The following is a 20,811-nucleotide window of genomic DNA, read 5'->3' as shown; positions in this document are numbered from 1 at the left end:
GTTGAAAAGAGGAGTAGATACATTCTTATGGATCCTAGAAGACAGAAGAGGAATATTCAGTGACTGGAATGTATAGAGGCAGATTTTGGCTTGATTACAAGAAAATGTTTCCTGAAAAAAATGAAGCAATTCACCATTTGCAGAAGAGTTTTCCTTCATTGTAGGGCTTCATTGGGTTATCAACTCACTGGATATATTAGAAAGAAAATTCCTTTTCTGGCATGAATTACATTGGATGACCTCTGAGAAGCATCTGACTCTAAGATTCAGTGATTCCCTCTCTCTATTTCTCTCAATAATTGCCCCAGGACTTTTAGTCCCTAATGCAATATTCATATATCAGGTACCTTATATCAGGGACATAGCAAATGTATAAATTTTTGCTTCATGTCTCTAAATCTCCACACACCATCATGAAAGTGAATTGTAAAGCATGAAAAGATTCAACACTACCATTCCCCCAATAAATTTTAAATGGAATATGAAATGACAAGGTTATTCAGGCAGCTTCAACAAAATTCATATCCTCCTGTATTAATCTGAGTCAAATAATTTCTTAGTCTTTTCACTTTTTAACCTAACTGAAGGGCATGATCTATGACTTTCATCTTTGATTTCCCAGCCATTAACAAATTTATAGAAGATGAATGAATAAAATCCCATTCATTAAATATTTATTATGTATCAAGCACTCTGCTTAGAAATAGGAAAACAAATTTATAAAGCAAGACAATTCCTAATTTCAAAGAATTTTTGATTCAGTGGGCAGCTTGGTCATATAGAGTGTAGAGATATGGGACTGAAGTCAAGAAGAATTGGGTTTGAATGCTACCAGTCATTTACTAGGAGTTTGACCATAGCCAAGTCCCTAAACTTTTCCCAGACTCAGTTTCTTCATCTATAAAATGGAAAAAACAATAATTTGTGTCTTATAAAGTTGTTGTTATGATCAAACAAGATGGCCTATGTAGAGTGCTTCAGAAGTCTCAAAATGCTATGTAAATGTAATTGCAGGGCATAAAACGTCATCAGGAATGTGATGGCCAGGGAATAATTTGTTCTAAGAAGTCATAGAAATAATGAGTGAAATCATTGAGGCATCCATTGACTTTTCAGAAATAGTGGCTATCCAATTACAAGGTTGAAGGAAGATTCTCATTGGGTATGTGTTTTGGGTGTGTGTGTGTAGATGTGTTTGTATTATGTTGTGGCTACAGAAGCACTAGAAGCAGTGGCAGGGCAGAAAATGACAGGAATCTAGGTGAGGTTGTATTTCTCTTGGAGTTCATAGTAGCTTTGGTCTTGCTTGACATACTAAGGGAAGTCCCAATACAAGGTTTCTACTCCAGATGAACTCCACCAAAAAATCTGAGTTTTTATTACCAGGTCACAGTCTTGTGGCTCAGCTAGGACTAGAACCTAAAGCTCTCTTTTCACTGTAACACAAGTCTTCCAAGAAGCTTGTGTGGCTATAAAAGGGCAATATCACCATTTTCCATGGCTAACATTTTCTAAAACACAAGTTAAGTCTCTGATAACAGGGGAAGGGAAATGAGAATCTGTCTCCAGGGTTTCATGTACAAGCTGTGAGTTCTAATTAGCATTTAACTGGTATATGTGGCAGAATCTGACCTTGCCTTAGCTGTCTTCAACTCAAAAATGTTTTTCTCAATTTCAAGCTAGTAATCAATGGGGGTGAACTTCTAAAAAAATTCAAATTACTTCCCTGAGGAAGATCTCAGAGAGGACATTAAGTAATGTGGATAATTCTGGCAAAATTAGCCTATGAATGAACCTTATTGATCTCAATTGTTCATTTGCACAATGTACCAAAGAAGTAAAAGGCAAACCATTCCATTATCTTTGCCAGGAAAGTCCCAAATTGGAAATGTAGAGTGAGACTTAAATGATGGAACAACAACAGCACAAGAAGGAAGAACATCATGTTGTTTATGAATGATTGTAAATATTGTTTTGTGTTTTTTATATTTTGTTGGTGAATTCCATATACCCATTGCATCTTTTACATTTTTTGGGAAAGAAAAATGCTATCCTCCATCAAATATTATGCCTATATTGAGTGCATACATTGGAATCAGGTCCCCTACTATTTATATTTGGGGAAACCTAAACATAAGTTGTATTCAAAGCATATTTGGAGATTTCACAAAGTTAATTTGATGAAGACAAAAAACAAACAAACAAATCCAAAGATAACTTTATAAAATGGAATAGTTGCTCACAAGGAATCTTCATTATTTATGTTCCCTTTCAAGTCAAACATTCTCTTCCTGAGTTCTTAAGGACAGATTTCATTTTTGCCATACATACATATACATAGATATACATATGTATATCTATCTAAAAATATTCATAATCTGTATTCAGAATGGGTTTCTGATTATGGATATCACTTGGAACAGATACCTGAGAGAAAGGGGCACATAATATTTCCAAATTCTACCTGTTCTCTCTTCCCTTCTATCTGATTCTCTGATGCATCAGATTGTTTCTCCAGTTCTATACTCTCCGCCCACTCTATAGCCAGTGCTACTAAAGACATAGGAAGGAAAATATTCTTCCAATAATATTGGTGCCCCTAAATGATTAACATAGTGAGGAAAATATTCTTGCTACCAATAATATTGGTGTCCCTAAATAGTTAACCATTAGATTTTAATATAGTTGTTATCAATGAAATGGTAAATAGATAATAATATCAATGAAAATGATATTGTGGGAGATGTTTTATCATTTGCTCTGTCAATATAGCTTCGTTCTTTATATGACACTTGTATCTCAAATGTTCTAAATGTATCATCTCCCTTTTTAAGTATGTGAACCCTTCAGAGCAGAGACTATTTAACTTTTCAATATGTATCCCCAGCACTTGGCATAGTACTTTGTACAGGAAATACTTAATACTTTTTCATCTTTTATTCATTGCTACATTTTGTTGTTACCAGTACAGCATACAAGGTAGCTACATGATTTGTTTCAGCAAACACAAGAGGCTTTACTGACCAGGAAAAACACAGTTTTTATTGTCAAAACCTTTGAAAAATGTATATTTTGTAGATATCAATATTCCCCTTCACATATTTGGGCCAGACTTAAGATTTTATTTGCTTTTCTCAATGAAGTTCAACAAATATATGCTAAACATCTAATTTGTGAAAAGCTGGATTAATCCTTAGAATGGTTTCACAGATTAGAGGTCAAATGGTTACTAAATAGAAAATTGTTTTCTATTTAGTAGCTGCCAGAACAATTAAGGTTTTTGGAATGACTATTCAAGGACTTGGAGTTTGCCAAATTTTATAGGTACCATAAGCAGTAAATAATTGCTCAATTCTGTTACAAATCGTTTGCCTCTTTGACATGCATGTGAATGTTTGAAGCATTTTAGGTTTGTTTTTGAAGCAATTTGAAGCTGTTAGGATCACATAAATAAATAACAATTTGTGAGCATATACAAGTATTATTTCAAATTCTTGGACAGCTGGTAAGTATAAGTGGCTTTTGAATTTTTCAATTTCTCAAATTGTTTTTAAAATACTACAAAAGTTCTAAGTTTGACTGCAAATTGATTCTCAATGCATGGTCATAGCATAGCTCCCAATAATGTCACACATCTCACATGTATTCCCTCCTTTTCATTCTATCCACTGCCCCAGAGTAGCTTTGAAGGAAGTTGCTTCCTTCTCTCCTCATGTAATTATACTGCATTAACTGTGAAATTCTGTGAAATTATGAAGGTCTTATAAACTCTTGAAGTCAAATCATCAATCAGACAGTTTGGAAAGCAGGTTCACTAGACATTTTCATTATAGTACTTTTTTAAACCATCATGGACCATGAAAAATGTTGTGCACAAGCATTGACAAACAGTTCAAATTCCCTGCTCACATCTCATACTGATACCATTACTCCCACATTTAAATCTTAATGGCATTTCACCCTCAGGAGGTCTGGTTTGAGTTGCATTGCCAGCTGCAATGCAGTCAGCCTCTCACTCAGGTGTCTCCTTTGGTTTTAAAAATACTTCAGGTCCCAGGTCCTTAAATCTCCTTCAGCTTCCAGGTGGTTCACTCCTTTTCAATCTACTCTTGATAGCAGCAATAAGAGCTCTCTCCCTTCTCTTCACAGCAAGAACCTCAGCCCCCTACAACTTCTAGTCTTTAGTAGCTAGGAGAACAGAGTTCAGAACCAGGTATAGTCAGTCAAACCAGACTTTGTCTGCTAAGCAAGCTGCTATTATTGACCTGATTGGAGTTGGGAGCTTTATGTCATCCTAGGCAGCTGCTGTTGTGATTCGTACAGCATCAAATGGTGATAGCAGCAGAAGCAATAGCACAAACAACTCAGCTCCATGAGCATCAACACACAAGCAACCAATTAAAAAGTAAGGTAAAGTGAGGTATACCAGCCATTCCAAAATTCTGAGTCAAGAAATTATTTAGGTTTTTTTTTTTTTTTTGTTTCTCTTAAAAAAAAAAAGAGCATTGAATTTTAAAAAAAAGAAAGATGTTGTGCAGAAACAAACCTTATATTGCCTCTCAATACAGTATTCAGACTCAAGGTTTCAAATTTAAAATTTAAAATTATTGTTCTCCTACTTGGTAAATTTCCAAAGACCATGTTGGAAACACTGGGCAGTCACGCAATAGAGTTTCTGCAATGGAATTTCTAATACAATGATTTTCAGATAGTGATGATGATGATGATGATGATGATGATGATGAAAATGATCATGACAATGGTAATGGTTAACAGTTTTATAAAAATGATCATATGCCAAGTACTGGGCTAAGTGCTTTAAAAATATTGCTATAAGAACAATGCCATGACTTTCTAAAGGTTATATACCTAGGTCTGAGAATAGATTTGAACTCATATTCCTGACAGCAGGCACAATGCTCCTCCAATGTGCCAAATAGCAGCCCCTAGGAGAATAAAGATGTGAAGAAATTATTTCTCTACCAATGTTAGTTTATATCTATTTATCTATCAATCTATCTTTCTACACACATATATAAAGATACATATTATATATGTATATATATATTTGTGTGTGTGTGTGTATATATATATATATATATATACACATACACACATATACATACACAAAGCAGTGCATTTATTATTCAATATTCTTCTTTAAACCAGGGACTGTCTTTTGCCCCGTTTTGTATACCCAACATTCAGAATGGCATCTGGTAACTAAAGGGTGATTTATAAGTATTTCTTGACTTAACTAATTTTTAAGCAGAATATTTAGCAAATAATTTATATCATAAATGGTTATTTTCAATGTTAGAATGACAAATTTAAAACAAAAAAAAATCCCTCCAGAAAAAAAATTTAACTTCTCCAGATTATTTTTATGGTTCTTTTGTTCTTGTTTTTCTTTTCTTTTCTTTTTTTTTTGTTTTGTTTTGTTCTTTTTCTTGTTTTAAATCAAAATGCAGATATACACATTATATGGAACCAGGTTTATGACTATGGCTGCTTTTAAGTCTAATATTGTAATGTTTTGTTCACATTAAAAAATCCCAGCATATATAAATATACACATATATCATGATAAAATATTCTGTCAATTAACTTAAGAAAATACTACTTCCATTTAACATAATGAATAGAACAAATAAATTTATCAGGAAATGTGACAGATAAAAGTATTTTAATTCTTCCTGGATTACTTTTTTAATGCTTCCATAATGTGCCACATAAAATATTTGCAAAAAGTATATGGCATTGTATAAACTTGTATTTAAAATTTAAACATTGTATTTAAAAGCATAGATAGGATAAAATTATGTATTTTAAAATTTTAATTGAATACATGCATTTTCTTATATTTCTGAACAAAAGTTATCATTACAGTTATTAGAAGAATACATGAGTACACACACATGCTCAATCGGATTGAAAGTAATATAAGTATAAATTTTGCGAGTTAACTTTCAAGATTTAATCTTATTAGATTTAACTGAAAATTTTGACTTGCCAAGATATTTTAGAATCTTAACTGTCTCTCACTTTTATAGTTAGCTCTTCTAGATTTTTGTTATCTGGGAATTTAATGCCAATATTATTTTAATCAAGTAAGTGACAGAACAACTGAATTCCATAACAATTTGTTAGTCCACTAATTTATTTAAGACTTAGTAAAGGTACTGTGAATATATCCATTTTTAAGGAAACAAATTTTATTGAGTGAAAATGAATATACACATGTAAATAAAATATAGAGACAGCAAATAAAAGCTGATTTTGTGTGGAGGAGAAATTATATATAGAAAGCCAATAAGTTTGTGTGGAGAAGAAACTAGCAGGCAACAACTTAGAAAAATAGACCACCTTCCAAGTTGATGATGTGTCAGTATTGCATTTTTCTTGAATCTAAGAAATTCAAAATTTCTGCATCTGCCACAATGTGTTCTTTACTGTCTTTTCTGTATCTTGCACTCAAGAATAGAAGGAAGGGGGTTATCAAAGGCTCTATCCAGATCTTAACAAATGATTATTGCAGCATTCCTTTTATTTACCAGTGAAATAGAATCTTAAGGACTTCTGTCCTCAGAGATAAGAAGCATATTGAGACAGGAGGAGATGGAGTTTGGGAAAACAGGTATGTTAGGTAGCATGAGTAAATTTTAAAAAAGAATAACAATAATATTCAGGATAATAAGAATATAATTTATAAATTACTCTTCTGATAACGGTCAAGAGCATAAGAGAATGCAAATATGCTTAATTTGCATATTACAAAAGAGGAAATAAGGTTCATTCAGAACAAATGACTTGCCTAAAATTTCAGTGACCTCCTAATACATCCCACATCTTTTAACACTAAAATTCACTTATTATTTTTTCACTGCCTCATTTTGAAGAGATCTTTTCAAAACTCTACTTTTTTTTCATGTTCAGTTTCACATTTGATCTTCATCAAAAACCTTTTGATTGTTTTCAGGTCCAAGATTATTACACCCATTTTCAAGAAGAACAAATTGACACTTGGTGATATTCAGTGAATTGGTCAATGTTACTTAGTAGGTAAATGGTAAAAGCAGGACTAGCATTCAGCTTTGGACAATGGCCTTATTAAGGCTTTGTTAACAAGCTAATATCGACAAAGTACCCATGAGAAAATAGGTTTTCCCCATGGTCAGAGCAGACTTTAATGACTTGTTTTGTTCTAGTTGGCAGCTAAGCTGCTAGGTTTCTCTAAGGGAGTACTATTTTCCAATAATCCAGGGCTCCCTGATCTGCATAAAGTTCATGTCTCTTCCATAACCTCAGCCACTGACACTGAAATATTACATTATAGGGCTCGGTGTTGGGGAACCAGTCAGAGAGTCCAATTCCTTGAGTCATTAATGAAATCACATAGTTTCTTTTGTGCTTCCTGAGGCTAAACTGAAAGCAGGGTCAGAATAGGTATTACTAAACCTACTGCCAACCATGTCACAACAGTGGTAATGAGTGACCTCTCTGCCACTAGGCAACTCTGAATTGAACTCCAAAGGTACTAGTGAAAAAATTTCCAGTATGATTATATTTCCTAGAATTGGAATTTCGAGATCAAACCTTGAGTATAAAGTTCTTGGCTAAGTTCTCTTTTTTGAAGCTTTGGACATTTTTCTCTTTATGAAGCCAGCTAAATTCTAGAATATCCACTCTCAAGACTGCAATTTTAATGTAAACACCAAATTAGTATCATGGAAATGTTGCTAGACACAAAGGCTAGAAGACATGTATAAAAATCTCCTCTATCTCAAGCACTGATTCATTTTCCATGGGGGTAAGTCTTTCCTTTTCTCTGGTCTTTGTGTTTCTCAGAACACCGGATTATCCATCATCATATAAAATCTCTATTACCTGTGCTAATCATGATGACTCATATTTATAGCATTAAATGCTTGACAACACTTTCCTTTCGATGACTGTGTGACCTCCATACTCAAAGAAATATTATTCCCATTTCCAAATGAATAGAGAGAGGTGCAGAAGGATTGATTAGCTTTCATGAAATCATAGAAGAAATATGCGATTATCCAAGTAATATTAGAATGTAAGAATTTAGATTCTTAAACAATAATCTTTCCAACAGAGTACTATTCACAAATACTTAGGCATTTCTCAAAAGAAAAAAAATACCTTTTTAAACCCTGGCAGACAAGAAGCCATTGGAACTCAAGAGGACCCAGCTTAAAAATACATCAGTGAAAAAGATTGCCATATATTATTTCTGTCTCTGTTTCTGTCTCTGTCTCTCTCTCTTTTTCTTTCTCTCTCTCTCTGTATATATTTGATTCAATAGTATCAGTTATGTATTATTATAAATCTTGACTTAGCAGATTGTTTTCTACTAAATATATTCACTATTATATTCATTGTTGTTACTTGTAAAAGTAGATTTCTTTTCCCACTACTCTAATAGTTTATGAGAGTGTTTTGTTTAATTACTTTGTCATTACCTATCAATCTCACATTAACTACATTAGGAAAAAAAATTAACTATTATGAAGATGAAGGAAATTGTTAAAAATGAATACAGGCAAAAAGTATCATAATATTATTGAGAAAGGGAAGGAACATCATAGTTCATCTAGTACCCAGATGCTTAAACCAGGTTTGCATCCTCATATGGGGTTTCATAACTAAATGTGAGAGCTATGAAAGTATGATTTTTTTTATTAATAAATGTCTATGTACCCATGATCTCATAAAAATTTCTTGGGAAAAATGGGTCACAAGAGGAAAATATTTAAGAATCTTTGGTCTAGTCTAATATATTTTCCTTTTTATTTATTTATTTATTTATTTGTTGTTTGTATATTTATTATTTTTAAAGCTTTTGATTTTCAAAATATATGCATAGTTTTCAATATTCACTCTTGCAAAACCTTTTGTTCCAAAATTTTTTCTCCCCACCTTCCTCATATCTCCCTTCCCTAGACAGCAAGTAATCCAATATCTAATATCTTTTTCTAATCAATCAACAACCTGAAGTCCATGATATCCCAGGAATAAAAGACTCTAAGGGATTTGTAAAAGATAACACAAGTAGTAGTGTTAATTAAGATAACAGTAGATAAATTCTTTTATAGATTTAAGCATTTACAGAATCATTTTCTGTATTCAGAAGAGCTCTATGATCCAGGTGCCATTATTTCTATTCTTTTTTTGCTTTTTAAGTGAGCTGAGACTCTGCAGTGATATGAAAGTGATATGATATGGTTATTGTGATAATAAAAAGAGGTAGGAGTGAAATTTCTCCACAAAATGAGAAATAAGCCTTTCCCCCTCTATCTCTACCTCTCTAATACACACACATAATGTGTATATTTACATTATATATATATATATATATATATATATACATATATATATGCGTGTGTGTGTGTTTGTATTCTCTCATACATATATATGCATATAAACTCATAGGTGCATACATACATGGAAATGAGGATATGTGTGTGTGACCTGTTAAAGAAGAGGTCAAGTCAATAAGAAAATTTTAAAAATATTAAAAAAAAATAAAGAAGAGGTCAAATAGCCCTTTACTAAGACTTTTAGAAAGGGAAAATCCACTACATATCAAGGCTATCTCTTCTACTTCTAAATAGCTACATTTTTGGAATCTTTTCCTAAATCAAATCTAAACTTGTTTCTTCTTAACTTTTGCACATTCTTTTTGCTTCTACCATTTATGTCCCAATAAAACAAAGCAAATCCTTTCTCCATATATCAGTTCTTCAGATACATGAAGATAACTCTAATCCCAACTCCTGCCCTGACTCTTAAATTTTATCTCCTTCATATCAGACACCTTCAGTAACTTCCACAAATCCTAATATGACAAGATTTCAAAGTCCTTCTCTAATTTGGATGAACTCTTTGAAAAGCTCTAGTCTACCAATGTCCTTCTTAAGGTGTGGAACTGACAACTGAACGTGTTGGTACAAATGTAGAGTAAAGATGCTCATATCTGTGGGCCTGGATATTGTGCCTATATATTCAGTCTAAGTAAAATTGACTTTCTTGTTTGTCATGCTTGTCAGAAAGTTGTTGTAGACATCAAATGATCCAATGTATTTAAAGTATTTGCAGATTTTACAGAAACCACTCTGGTGGAATGATTAGAGCACTAGAACTGGAGTCAGAAAAAGTCACTCAACCCCTATTTACCTAAGTTTCTTCAGTTTTAAAATGGGGATACTGAAAGTACCTACATCACAGGGTTGCTGTAAGAACCAAATAAGGTTATATTTATGATTAGTTGGCAATAAGAGAAGATATATGAGTGATTTTTCCTTTCCACTAATTTTGTTCTAGTTCCTATTGTCTTGGGTACCAACAATTAGTTGTTCTATTGCCAAAGACAAATTCTCTTTCTCAGAGAAAATGGAAACAAAATCCAAATTGAGAAGCTCTGACTTTACTTACGACTTATTGTAGTTGTCTCATCAGCTTTAGAATCAGTCTAGTTCCTTAATTAATCTTTATTTCCCCAAATAGTCAATTTTCCATGAAAAACACCTATCTCTTTGTATTACTTAGCTTTCTATGCTCTTCTCAGTTCAAATAGACACTCCTCTGCCTCTATTAGTATCAAATAGGACTTGCTTTTGCATTTATCCTTGATTACCATTCCTAATTTTTCTGCAAATTTTTTTCACATCTAAGTCTGCTTAATTGTCAATATCCCTATATCTTCAAAATTTTGTTCTTGAGATCTTCTATCCTTTTAAATGTGAACTTTCTAAATAAAATTAATCCATAGGATCCTATTTTATCCTTTTGCTGAAATGCTTAGAATTCACTCTCTCCAAGTATATTCCTGACAATTGCTAGTTTTCTTTTTTTTAACCTATCTCAACCTTTGGGATGATTTATTTACTTTTCTCTTGCTCTTATTAATTTCACCACTTATTTTGATCTCAATAATCCATCATGCTTTATGAGAATCAAATGAAAGATTGCATTTTTCTCATATTTGTTCCTTAATTTTGAACTTTTGACATATATAAAAATATAATTTTCATCAAATAATCTATTGGTTGCTCTGTCAGGAAAAGAGATAGAGATAGATATATGGATAGGTATATAGAAATAGATAGGATGTAGGTAGATAAGAGAGAGACAGAGACAGAGAGGCACACAGAGATGGACATATATATGTGATTATATATATATATATACATATATATATATATATATATATGAATATGTATATATATGTATATATACATATATATATGCAGACAGTAAACAGAGGAAAAAGTAGAAAGACAAAGAAAAAAGGGAAAAAACAAAAATGGAGAGACAGAAATAAATATTCACAGATGGAGAGATATAGAGATAGAGAAAGACATTGAGAGATAGCAAACAGAACAAGAAAGAACATTCTGGCAGATGCCATGCTAATTGCAAACTCAGTAAATCAGTAATAAAATGATAACAATATTGATGCTTTCCTTGGTATCTTGGCAGGCAGTTTTGTTTTAATGTGTTAGAGCTTCTAATTCATCTGGCATATGAAGCATAATTCCTTGGAATCATTAGTGTAATAATAGAGCTAAATATTTCTTCTCTTTCATTCTTTGTCATCAAACAGGTTTTCTCCTTTTCAAATCTTTCATGCCTTTTGAACAGGTTTGATAGAGGTGATAGAGGTGTGAAGTAGATGACCTCTGAGAAATAGTTCTGACCTAAGATTTCCTGTTTCTGATTACTATACACACACACACACACACACACACACACACACACACACACTTGTATATATCAGGTGTCAGCCTACTTATAACTGCTATGAAGATTTTGAATAATTTGTAGTGATAGAGATGAAATCAAGTACTCTAATACTAGAGAGATGTACAACTGAAAATGTTTAAATTGGTGCCTGGGGATGGATAAGGTAGTTTTCTGCTGCATAAAGATCAACTTAGTTTAGTTCAGAGATTGAAGGTACCACTGATTAATCAATAAGCCAGTAAACATTTATTAAGGGCCTAGAATATGTCTAATATATTAAGCATTGAGAATACAAAGAAAGGTAAAATGCAGTCCCTCTGCCAAGGTATCCATAAACTCTATGCAAACAACATGTAAATATGCTTACAAAGAAGTTAAATCCAGAATAAATTAGAGAAAATCAAAAAAGGAAAGACATTGAAATTGATCTGAATGGATTAAGAAAGACTTCCTGTAAGTGAAATTGTAGTTCAAACTTAAAGGAGGCTAATCCCCAAATTGGTCATTTCTTTGGGACCCAAAAAAACATGAATGAAAGGAGAAAATATCCCTGTTTGTGTATGACTTCTATTTTCATGGAGGCAGTAGTGGAGAAATGAATAAGGAACAGGTTTTCTGAAATTAACAAAATTGAAAACCATCCATTTGCTATGAAGTGATCCAATGGTGGTCTTTTTGACAGATGATTCCCACAATTTTGTAACTGGTGTCCATTGAGAATTGTTTCTACCTGGGGAATTATCAAGTAAATCCATTGTATAAACCTTAAATCTACAATGATTCCAGATCTAAGCAGGATCTCATTGAATTCTTGGTCAACATTTTTAATCTTCACCTCCCTTCTCAGTTATTTAGCTTTCCTCTTTTTTGGTTAATCCCTCTTTTGCATTATTTCTCTTTTCTCTCTTCTTCATCAGAGTGAAGCATATTCATTATCAGAAATATCTAGTTCTCTAAATCAGACTAACAGATGTTTTGCCAAGGAACAAAACTCTTCCTTTTCCTAAAACTGGGAAATGTCACTTTGGGGTTTATTAAATTTTAATAGATTTTACAGAATGGAAAATAATTCATGTGGGATTCTCCGTGAGAAAAGAAATGAGTGAATTTGGGGGACCTAGAATAACTGCTATGATAACTACTTAAATACTCTTATCCCACTGATCGCTTATCTCAAGTCATCACACGATATAGGTCTCTGACCAAATTTTGTGTTATGGAATCCTTCATTATGCAGAATGGATTTGTGTTACTCTTTTGTTACAGGTGAATGACATTATTTCCAAATCATCTTGATGGAGAATAGATCTGGAGGGAATGAGTTCATCCTTACAGGATTAACAGATGTTCCAGAACTTCAGATACCTCTCTTCATCATGTTCACTTTCATCTATCTCATCACCCTGGTAGGAAACCTGGGTATAGTAGCACTAACTTCCTGGGATTCTCATCTCCACACCCCCATGTACTTCTTCCTCAGTAACCTCTCTCTGGTGGATTTTGGCTATTCCTCAGCTGTTACTCCCAAGGTGATGGCTGGGCTCCTCACAGGGAACAAGATTATTTCCTATAATGGATGTGCAGTACAATTATTCTTCTTTGCGGTCTTTGCTAGTAGTGAATGTTTTCTCTTAGCTTCCATGGCCTATGATCGCTATGCAGCTATATGTAAACCCCTACATTACACCACCATCATGACATCAAATTTATGTGCACATCTGGCTAGGTGTGTCTACATATGTGGCATTGCAACAGCCTCTATTCTCACAGGAAACACATTCAGCCTTTCCTTCTGTAGATCCCATGTAGTCCATCACTTTTTCTGTGATATCCCCCCACTCTTAGTTATCTCTTGCTCTGATATTCACATCTTTGAGTCATTGATATTTATTTTAGGATTATTCAATTCTTGTTTCCCAATTCTTGTAATTTTTACTTCTTACTCATTAATCTTCAGCACCATCCTGAAGATCCGTTCTGCTGAAGGCCGCCAGAAAGCCTTCTCCACCTGTGCTTCCCATCTCACAGCAGTGTCTATATTTTATGGAACAATCATCTTCATGTACTTTCAGCCCAGCTCAAACCATTCAATGGACTCAGACAAAGTTGCATCAGTGTTCTACACCATGATCATTCCTATGTTGAACCCTTTGGTCTATAGTCTTAGGAACAAAGAAATCAAGAATGCTTTCAGAAAAGCTATGAAGGGGAAACAATATCAATAGGATCACCTTTTTTTTTTAATATCCATTCTGTAATTTACATACTTTGATTTGATCCTCAAATCAGGCTATTTTTCTTGTGTACACTGGAATGAAATCCAAACTTTTCCAAGGCAACTTTATGTGATAGAAAGTGTCATAGTTTTGGAGTTAGGAGAGACTTGAATTTACATTGTCTTGAACACTTTCATGTTGTATTTCCCCAGACAAGTTCTAATCTTAATTTCCTCATGCTTAAAGATCTTAATTGTATCCCTAATCTTATAAGATTGTAATATGGAGTGAATAATATGTGTTGTCTTTTTCTTGTGTTGTGTGTCTTATTGTGTGTATTATTCAATTATATCTGACTCTTCATCACTGCATTTTGAGTTTTTCTTGGCAAAGATGCTGGGAACATTTCCCATTTTCTTCTCCATCTCAATTCATAGCCAGGCAAACAGGACTAAGAGCTCTGCACAAGATCACACAGCTAGGACATGACTGAGGCTTTATTTGAATTCATGAAGATAAATTCTCTTGATTCCAAAACCAGTGCTCTGTCCACTGCTTTATCTAGATGAGCACAGGCACATGCACATGTGAAACACACACACACACACACACACATCCCTAAGTGCAAGTCAGCAATTGTAGCCATTTTCCTAGAAAGGGGAAATTTTGAATAGTCTATTATTTCAAGAGTAAAGCCACTAAGTTATTTAGAAGACAGAGCTGATGAAAATAGTACTGATTATTCAGCAGCCCCTAAAGCAGAGGTGACTTGATTCATGCATAAGAATCAGTATGATGACCACATATTTTAAAATCAGCTGGAGTCAACTCAAGCTTCAGCTCATTACAAACCGACTTTCCAAGAAAAATTGTATACAAGACACATTTTGAAATTTAACTTATTTTATTCATCAATTTCTGAAATTTAGATCATTAAAGAAAAAAACAACAATAAATTAAGTTCTGATTTATAGCATTCATTAATTTCTATTATTCAGATACTCATACTCAAAATATAATTATCTCTTTTGTGTCACTTGGAGTTAAATCCAGAATATCACTGAAGTATAGCTATCTATAGAAAAGAATATAAACCAAAGGATGGCCTGAAAGTCCTGCAAGAATCTTTGCAGGACTTTGATCCTGTGGGAGAGATGCATTCCATTGCAATGTTGTAATATTCTCTTGCTACCATAAATATCAATTCAATTTTAGCTAACAAATTATTTTGTTGCTTTATATATGTTTGTGTGTCATAATAGGAATTCCTGTGAGATTTTTAAACATTATTTGATTTTTCTGTGTGTTAAAATAAAGCTGGCCAAGATTTGGTAACTCAAATTATTTTGCAAGACTTGGAGACATATCTTAGTTGCATTGGGAGAAACTTAGGTACCATCAGCATGTAAGTTAAATTTTTAGGAACGAATTTTTTCAGGATTAATAAACTAATAAGAGTAAGATAGACAGTAATCATTTTTGTAGATTATTTTCCAGAATTAAACATGGTCCATGTGAGCCTAGAAGACTTGGTGGGCTATGAGGGATTTTAAAAAGATTACAGTGAGATGTTAGGTTGAAAACAATTGTATATTTCATAAAGAAAGTAACTGAGACCATATTATATAGTAGATCTTTGGTGTTTCTTCCCTTACTTTGATACTACATACTCTCCTTTTGTAAATGGAATGATAGGGGGAGAAGGCACAAATCAACTGGCCCTAGATCACTACAAGGAATTCATAGTTCATCTACGTCATAAAAGTACAGTGAGTATTAGTGGACTACTAGTATAATATCAGTCAATAGTATATTTTGAAGGAAAAATCTAATGCCATATATGACTGCAATGAAAAACCATTTGTTGCAAATGAAGGAGGTGATGGTCATACCCTCACCTTTTCAGAGTTTTTGTTGTTCAGTAATTCAATTGTTTCCAGGTCTTAATGAATCCATGGACAGTAAGGCTTAGACATTATTCATAGACAATATTCATGAATATGGACATTATTCATGAGGTTTTCTTGGTAAAGATAATGAAGTGATTTACCATTTCTTTCTCCTGGGTGCCTTCATTTAACAGATGAAGAGCTAAGGCAAATGGAGGTTAAGGGAAGTGCCCACTGTTACTTGAGTGGTAAATATCTGAGACTGAATTTGAACTCAGATTTTCCTGACTCCAGGCCCAGTATTTTATCAACTGCAACATGTAACTTCCCCCTTTCCAAGTATATCTGACTTTTTTTTTCAGTACTACTTGTCACATTTTAGGAAGGATATTGATACCTAGAGCATGCCAAAATAACATTTAATACAGACAATATCATATAAAGAACAATTATCTTGTTGAATGAAAATTTTAGTGTAAATAGATGAAGTATTTGAAGGTGGGTCTTGTGGAAGAGTTTTAAACACATTTTGCTGGGATCCAGAAAGCAGAACAAGGAGTACTAGCAGGAATAGTCAGAGGCACTTTTGGACTTGAAGCAAGAAAAAGTTTTTCTAACAAAAGGACCCATTCAAAATTGGTAGCCTACCATGAACAACCATTCAACATTTCAAAAAAAAATGTACAGAAGAAAATAACTCCTTATTGAAAAAGACATATAAAATTTAACTGAAGAAAAAACTTCCTTGAAAAATAAAATTGGCCAGAAGGTGGAGCCAAGATGGCTGAGAAGGCACACATGACTTTCTAAGCTTTTCTCATACCCTCATGACCAGTTATTAAATTCAACCTCAAAAATAGCGCTTGTCTGATAAAATTCACAAATATTAGAAATACAACAACTTACTAACTGAAGATAATCTGGAAGATCACCAGAAAATGTTTGTCCTGAGGGGCCGGAGCAGATCAGTGCAAGCAGGGATAGAACCAGAGGCTAAGGTCCAGAGTGGACCATGGGCAGGGGTGGCCTCTGTGGTTAGAAAAGTTACCGAGACAACTCTGCCATAGGCTGACTGCTCTGCCTTGATTACAAAGAAGTAGACCATCAGAGAAATTAAAGCCAAAGGTAGAAGATACTCTTAAAAATGCCAGAACCTAACAAGATCTGGCTATACCCACCCAAAACTGAATGTGACTCAGCACAGACCACAGCAGAGCTGTGCAGGTGCATTCTGTAGCACAGGCCGGGGCAGTCACAAATCTGCATAGCAGGGGGCCCAGCCTCTAATCTGCACAGTAGGAGCTTGGCCTGGGGCCATAGAACTTCCTCCGGTTCAAAGGACAAAACAGCCAATAACTTTAATAATCTAGTGTTTGATAAACCCAAAGACCCCAGCTTTTGGGATAAGAACTCACTGTTTGACAAAAATTGCTGGGAAAATTGGAAATTAGTATGGCAGAAACTAGGCATTGACCCACATTTAACACTGTACACCAAGATAAGGTTAAAATGGGTTCATGATTTAGGCATAAAGAATGAGATTATAACTACATTAGAAGAACATACAACAGTTTACCTTTCAGACTTGTGGAAGAGGAAGGAATTTGTGACCAAAGAAGAACTAGAGATCATTATTGATCACAAAATAAAAAATTTTGATTATATCAAATTGAAAAGTTTTTGTACAAACAAAACTAATGCAGACAAGATTAGAAGGGAAGCAATAAACTGGGAAAACATTTTTACAATCAAAGGTTCTGATAAAGGCCTCATTTCCAAAATATGTAGAGAATTGACTCTAATAAGAAATCAAGCCATTCTCCAATTGATAAATGGTCAAAGGAAGAACAGATAATTCTCAGATGAAGAAATTGAAACTATTTCTAGCCATATGAAAAGATGCTCCAAGTCATTATTAATCAGAGAAATACAAATTAAGACAATTTTGAGATACCACTACACACCTGTCAGATTGGCTAGAATGACAGGGAAAGATAATGCGAAATGTTGGAGGGGATGTGGGGCAACTGGGACACTGATACATTGTTGGTAGAATTGTGACTATATTCAGTTATTCTGGAGAGCAATTTGGAACTATGCTCAAAAAGCTATCAAATGTGCATACCCTTTGATCCAGCAGTGTTTCTACTGGGATTATACCCCAAAGAGATACTAAAGAAAGGAAAGGGACCTGTATGTTCCAGAATGTTTGTGTCAGCCCTCTTTATAGTGGCCAGAAACTGAAAACTGAGTAGATGCCCATCAATTGGAAAATGGCTGAATAAACTGTGGTATATGAATATTATGGAATTTATTGTTCTGTAATAAATGACCAGCAGGATGATTTCAGAAAGGCCTGCAGAGACTTACATGAACTGATGCTGAGTGAAATGAGCAGGACCAGAAGATCATTGTATACTTCAACAATAATCCTATATGATGATCAATTCTGATGGACGTGGCCCTCTTCAACAATGAGATGAACCCAATCAGTTCCAATAGAGCAATAATAATCTGAACCAGGTACACCCAGCAAAAGAACTCTGGGAGATGACTGTGAACCACTACATATAATTCCCAATCCCTCTATTTTTGTCCACCTGCATTTTTGATTTCCTTCACAGGCTAATTGTACCCTATTTCAAAGTCCAATTCTTTCTGTACAGCAAAATAGCTGTGTGGACATGTATACATATATTGTATTTAATTTATAATTTAACATACTTAACATGTATTGATCAACCTGCCATCTGGAGGAAGGGGTGGGGAGAAAGAGGGGAAAAGTTGGAACAAAAAGTTTTGCAATTGTCAATGCTGAAAAATTACCCATGCATATATCTTGTAAATAAAAAGCTATAATAAAATAAAATAAAATAGGCCAAATGGGATAAGAGGAACAAAAGCCCGCTAAAGTAAATGATTTCTTCAAAATTATAATTGAGTAGGCGGATTCTGCTAATGACTTTATGAGACATCAAGAAACAATCAACCAAAATCAAAAGAATTTAAAAAAGAATCTTATTAGAAAAGCAATTGAACATTGTTGGTGGAATTGTGAATGGATTGAGCCATTTTAAAGAGCAATTTGGAACTATGCTCAAAAAATTATCAAACTGTGCATACTCTTTGATCCAGCAGTGTTTCTACTGGTCCTATATCCTAAAGAGATCTTAAAGGATGTGCAAAAAAAAATTAGTGGCAGCTCTTTTTTGTAGTGGCAAGAAACTGAAAATTGAGCGAACTTCAGATGGAGAATGGCTGAATAAATTAGGTATATGAATGTCATGGAATATTATTGTTGTATGAGAAATGATCAGTATGGATGCTAAGTGAAATGAGCAGAACCAGGAGATCATTGTACATGACATCAACAATATTATATGATGATCAATTCTGATGGAAGTGGTTCTTCCCAACAATGAGATGATTGAGGCCAGTTCCAGTGATCTCATGATGAAGAGAGCCATCTACAGCCAGGAGTGTGGGAACTAAGTGTGGATCACAACATAGCATTCTTAGTCTTTTTGTTGTTGTTCATTTGCATTTTGTTTTCTTATTCATTGTTTTTCCTTTTTGATCTGATCTTTCTTGTGCAACAAGATAATTGTAGAAATGTTTACATATATACATAACGTATTTTAACATGTATAACATATATTGGATTACTTGCCATCTAGGGGAGGGGGTTGGGGGAATGAGGGAAAAATTTGGAACACAAGGCTATGCAAGGATCAATGTTGAAAAATTATCTGTGCATATGTTTTGAAAATTAAAAAAACCTTAATAATTAAAAATAAAATAAATTTTAAAAAGAAAAGCAAAGCAATTGATCAGTAAAATAGATCCAAGAGAGATAATTTATAAATTATTGTACTACCTGAAAGTTTTAATAAAAAAAAGTCTAGACATCATCTTTCAGAAACACTGACCTGATATTGAAAAATAAGAGGGCAAAATAGAAAATGAAAGAATTCACTAATCACCTCCTTAAAGAAATTCCCAAATTAAAATGCCCAGAAATATTATAACCAAATCATAAAGCTATTACATCAAAGAGAAAACATTGCAAGCAGTCGAAAATAAACAATTCAAATTTTGTATCGCCATAGGATAACACAAGTTTTTTTTTTTTTTTCATTCTCCATTTAAAAGTCAGAGAGCTTAGAATTTGATATTCTGGACAGCAAAAAAGCAAGACAAGAATCACTTAGCAAAACTGAGTAAAAGGCTTCAGAAGAAGAAATGGATATTTCATGAAATTAAGGACTTTCAAGCATTATTGATGAAAATACCAGAGATAAACAGAAAATTAAAATTTTAAATTCAAGACTTAGAAAGACATAAAACAGTTAGTAGGAAAGAGAAATCATAAGGGTTTTGATAAAGATAAACTATTTCCATCTCTACATTGAAAAATGATATTCTTAAAATGATATTCCTAAAATATGTTTCATGCTTAGTGTAACTCAGGATATATAAAGACAGAGAACACATATGGTGGGATAATTTATATTAAGGGAAGAGAAAAAGAATTCCTCTGAAAGAGGAAGAAAAAGATAGGTGAAATGGCCCAAATTATCTGATATAAAAGATTAAATTGAAACTTGGAGATATTCAGTGACTTGGCCAATGTCACCTAGCTAGGAGGTGGTATAAGCAGAATTATTACCCAGCTTTTGTGTATGGCTTTGGTCAGGTCCCCTTTTACCTCATTTTGCTACCAATAAGTTAAAAATGATAAAGTACCCAGAAAAAAATTGGTTTTTCCCCATGGTCAGAGATTTTAATGATTTGTTTTGTTCATGAGTTGGCAGCAGAGCTGCCAGCTCTCCCCAAGGGACTACCACCTCCCATGAGCTATGGAATTTCCACATCTGCATAAGTCCACCCCTAATAATTGTTGAATTCTACGAACTGACTTTGAAACATTCCATTAT

General features: G+C 33.6%; 1 protein-coding gene across 1 annotated transcript; it reads left to right on the top strand.

Annotated features, from left to right (window-relative positions):
* Nucleotides 1-13,061: 13,061 nt before the first annotated feature.
* On the top strand, nt 13,062-13,994 carry LOC127541630 (olfactory receptor 5B12-like). The gene has a single exon (XM_051966850.1). The coding sequence runs from the start codon at nt 13,065-13,067 to the stop codon at nt 13,992-13,994; it is 930 nt and encodes a 309-aa protein (XP_051822810.1). The 5' UTR covers nt 13,062-13,064.
* The last annotated feature ends 6,817 nt before the right edge of the window (nt 13,995-20,811 follow it).

This window comes from Antechinus flavipes, chromosome 6 (genome assembly GCF_016432865.1).
Source record: "Antechinus flavipes isolate AdamAnt ecotype Samford, QLD, Australia chromosome 6, AdamAnt_v2, whole genome shotgun sequence".
Taxonomy (NCBI): Eukaryota; Metazoa; Chordata; class Mammalia; order Dasyuromorphia; family Dasyuridae; genus Antechinus; species Antechinus flavipes.
This window is presented reverse-complemented; position numbering and strand designations above follow the sequence as displayed.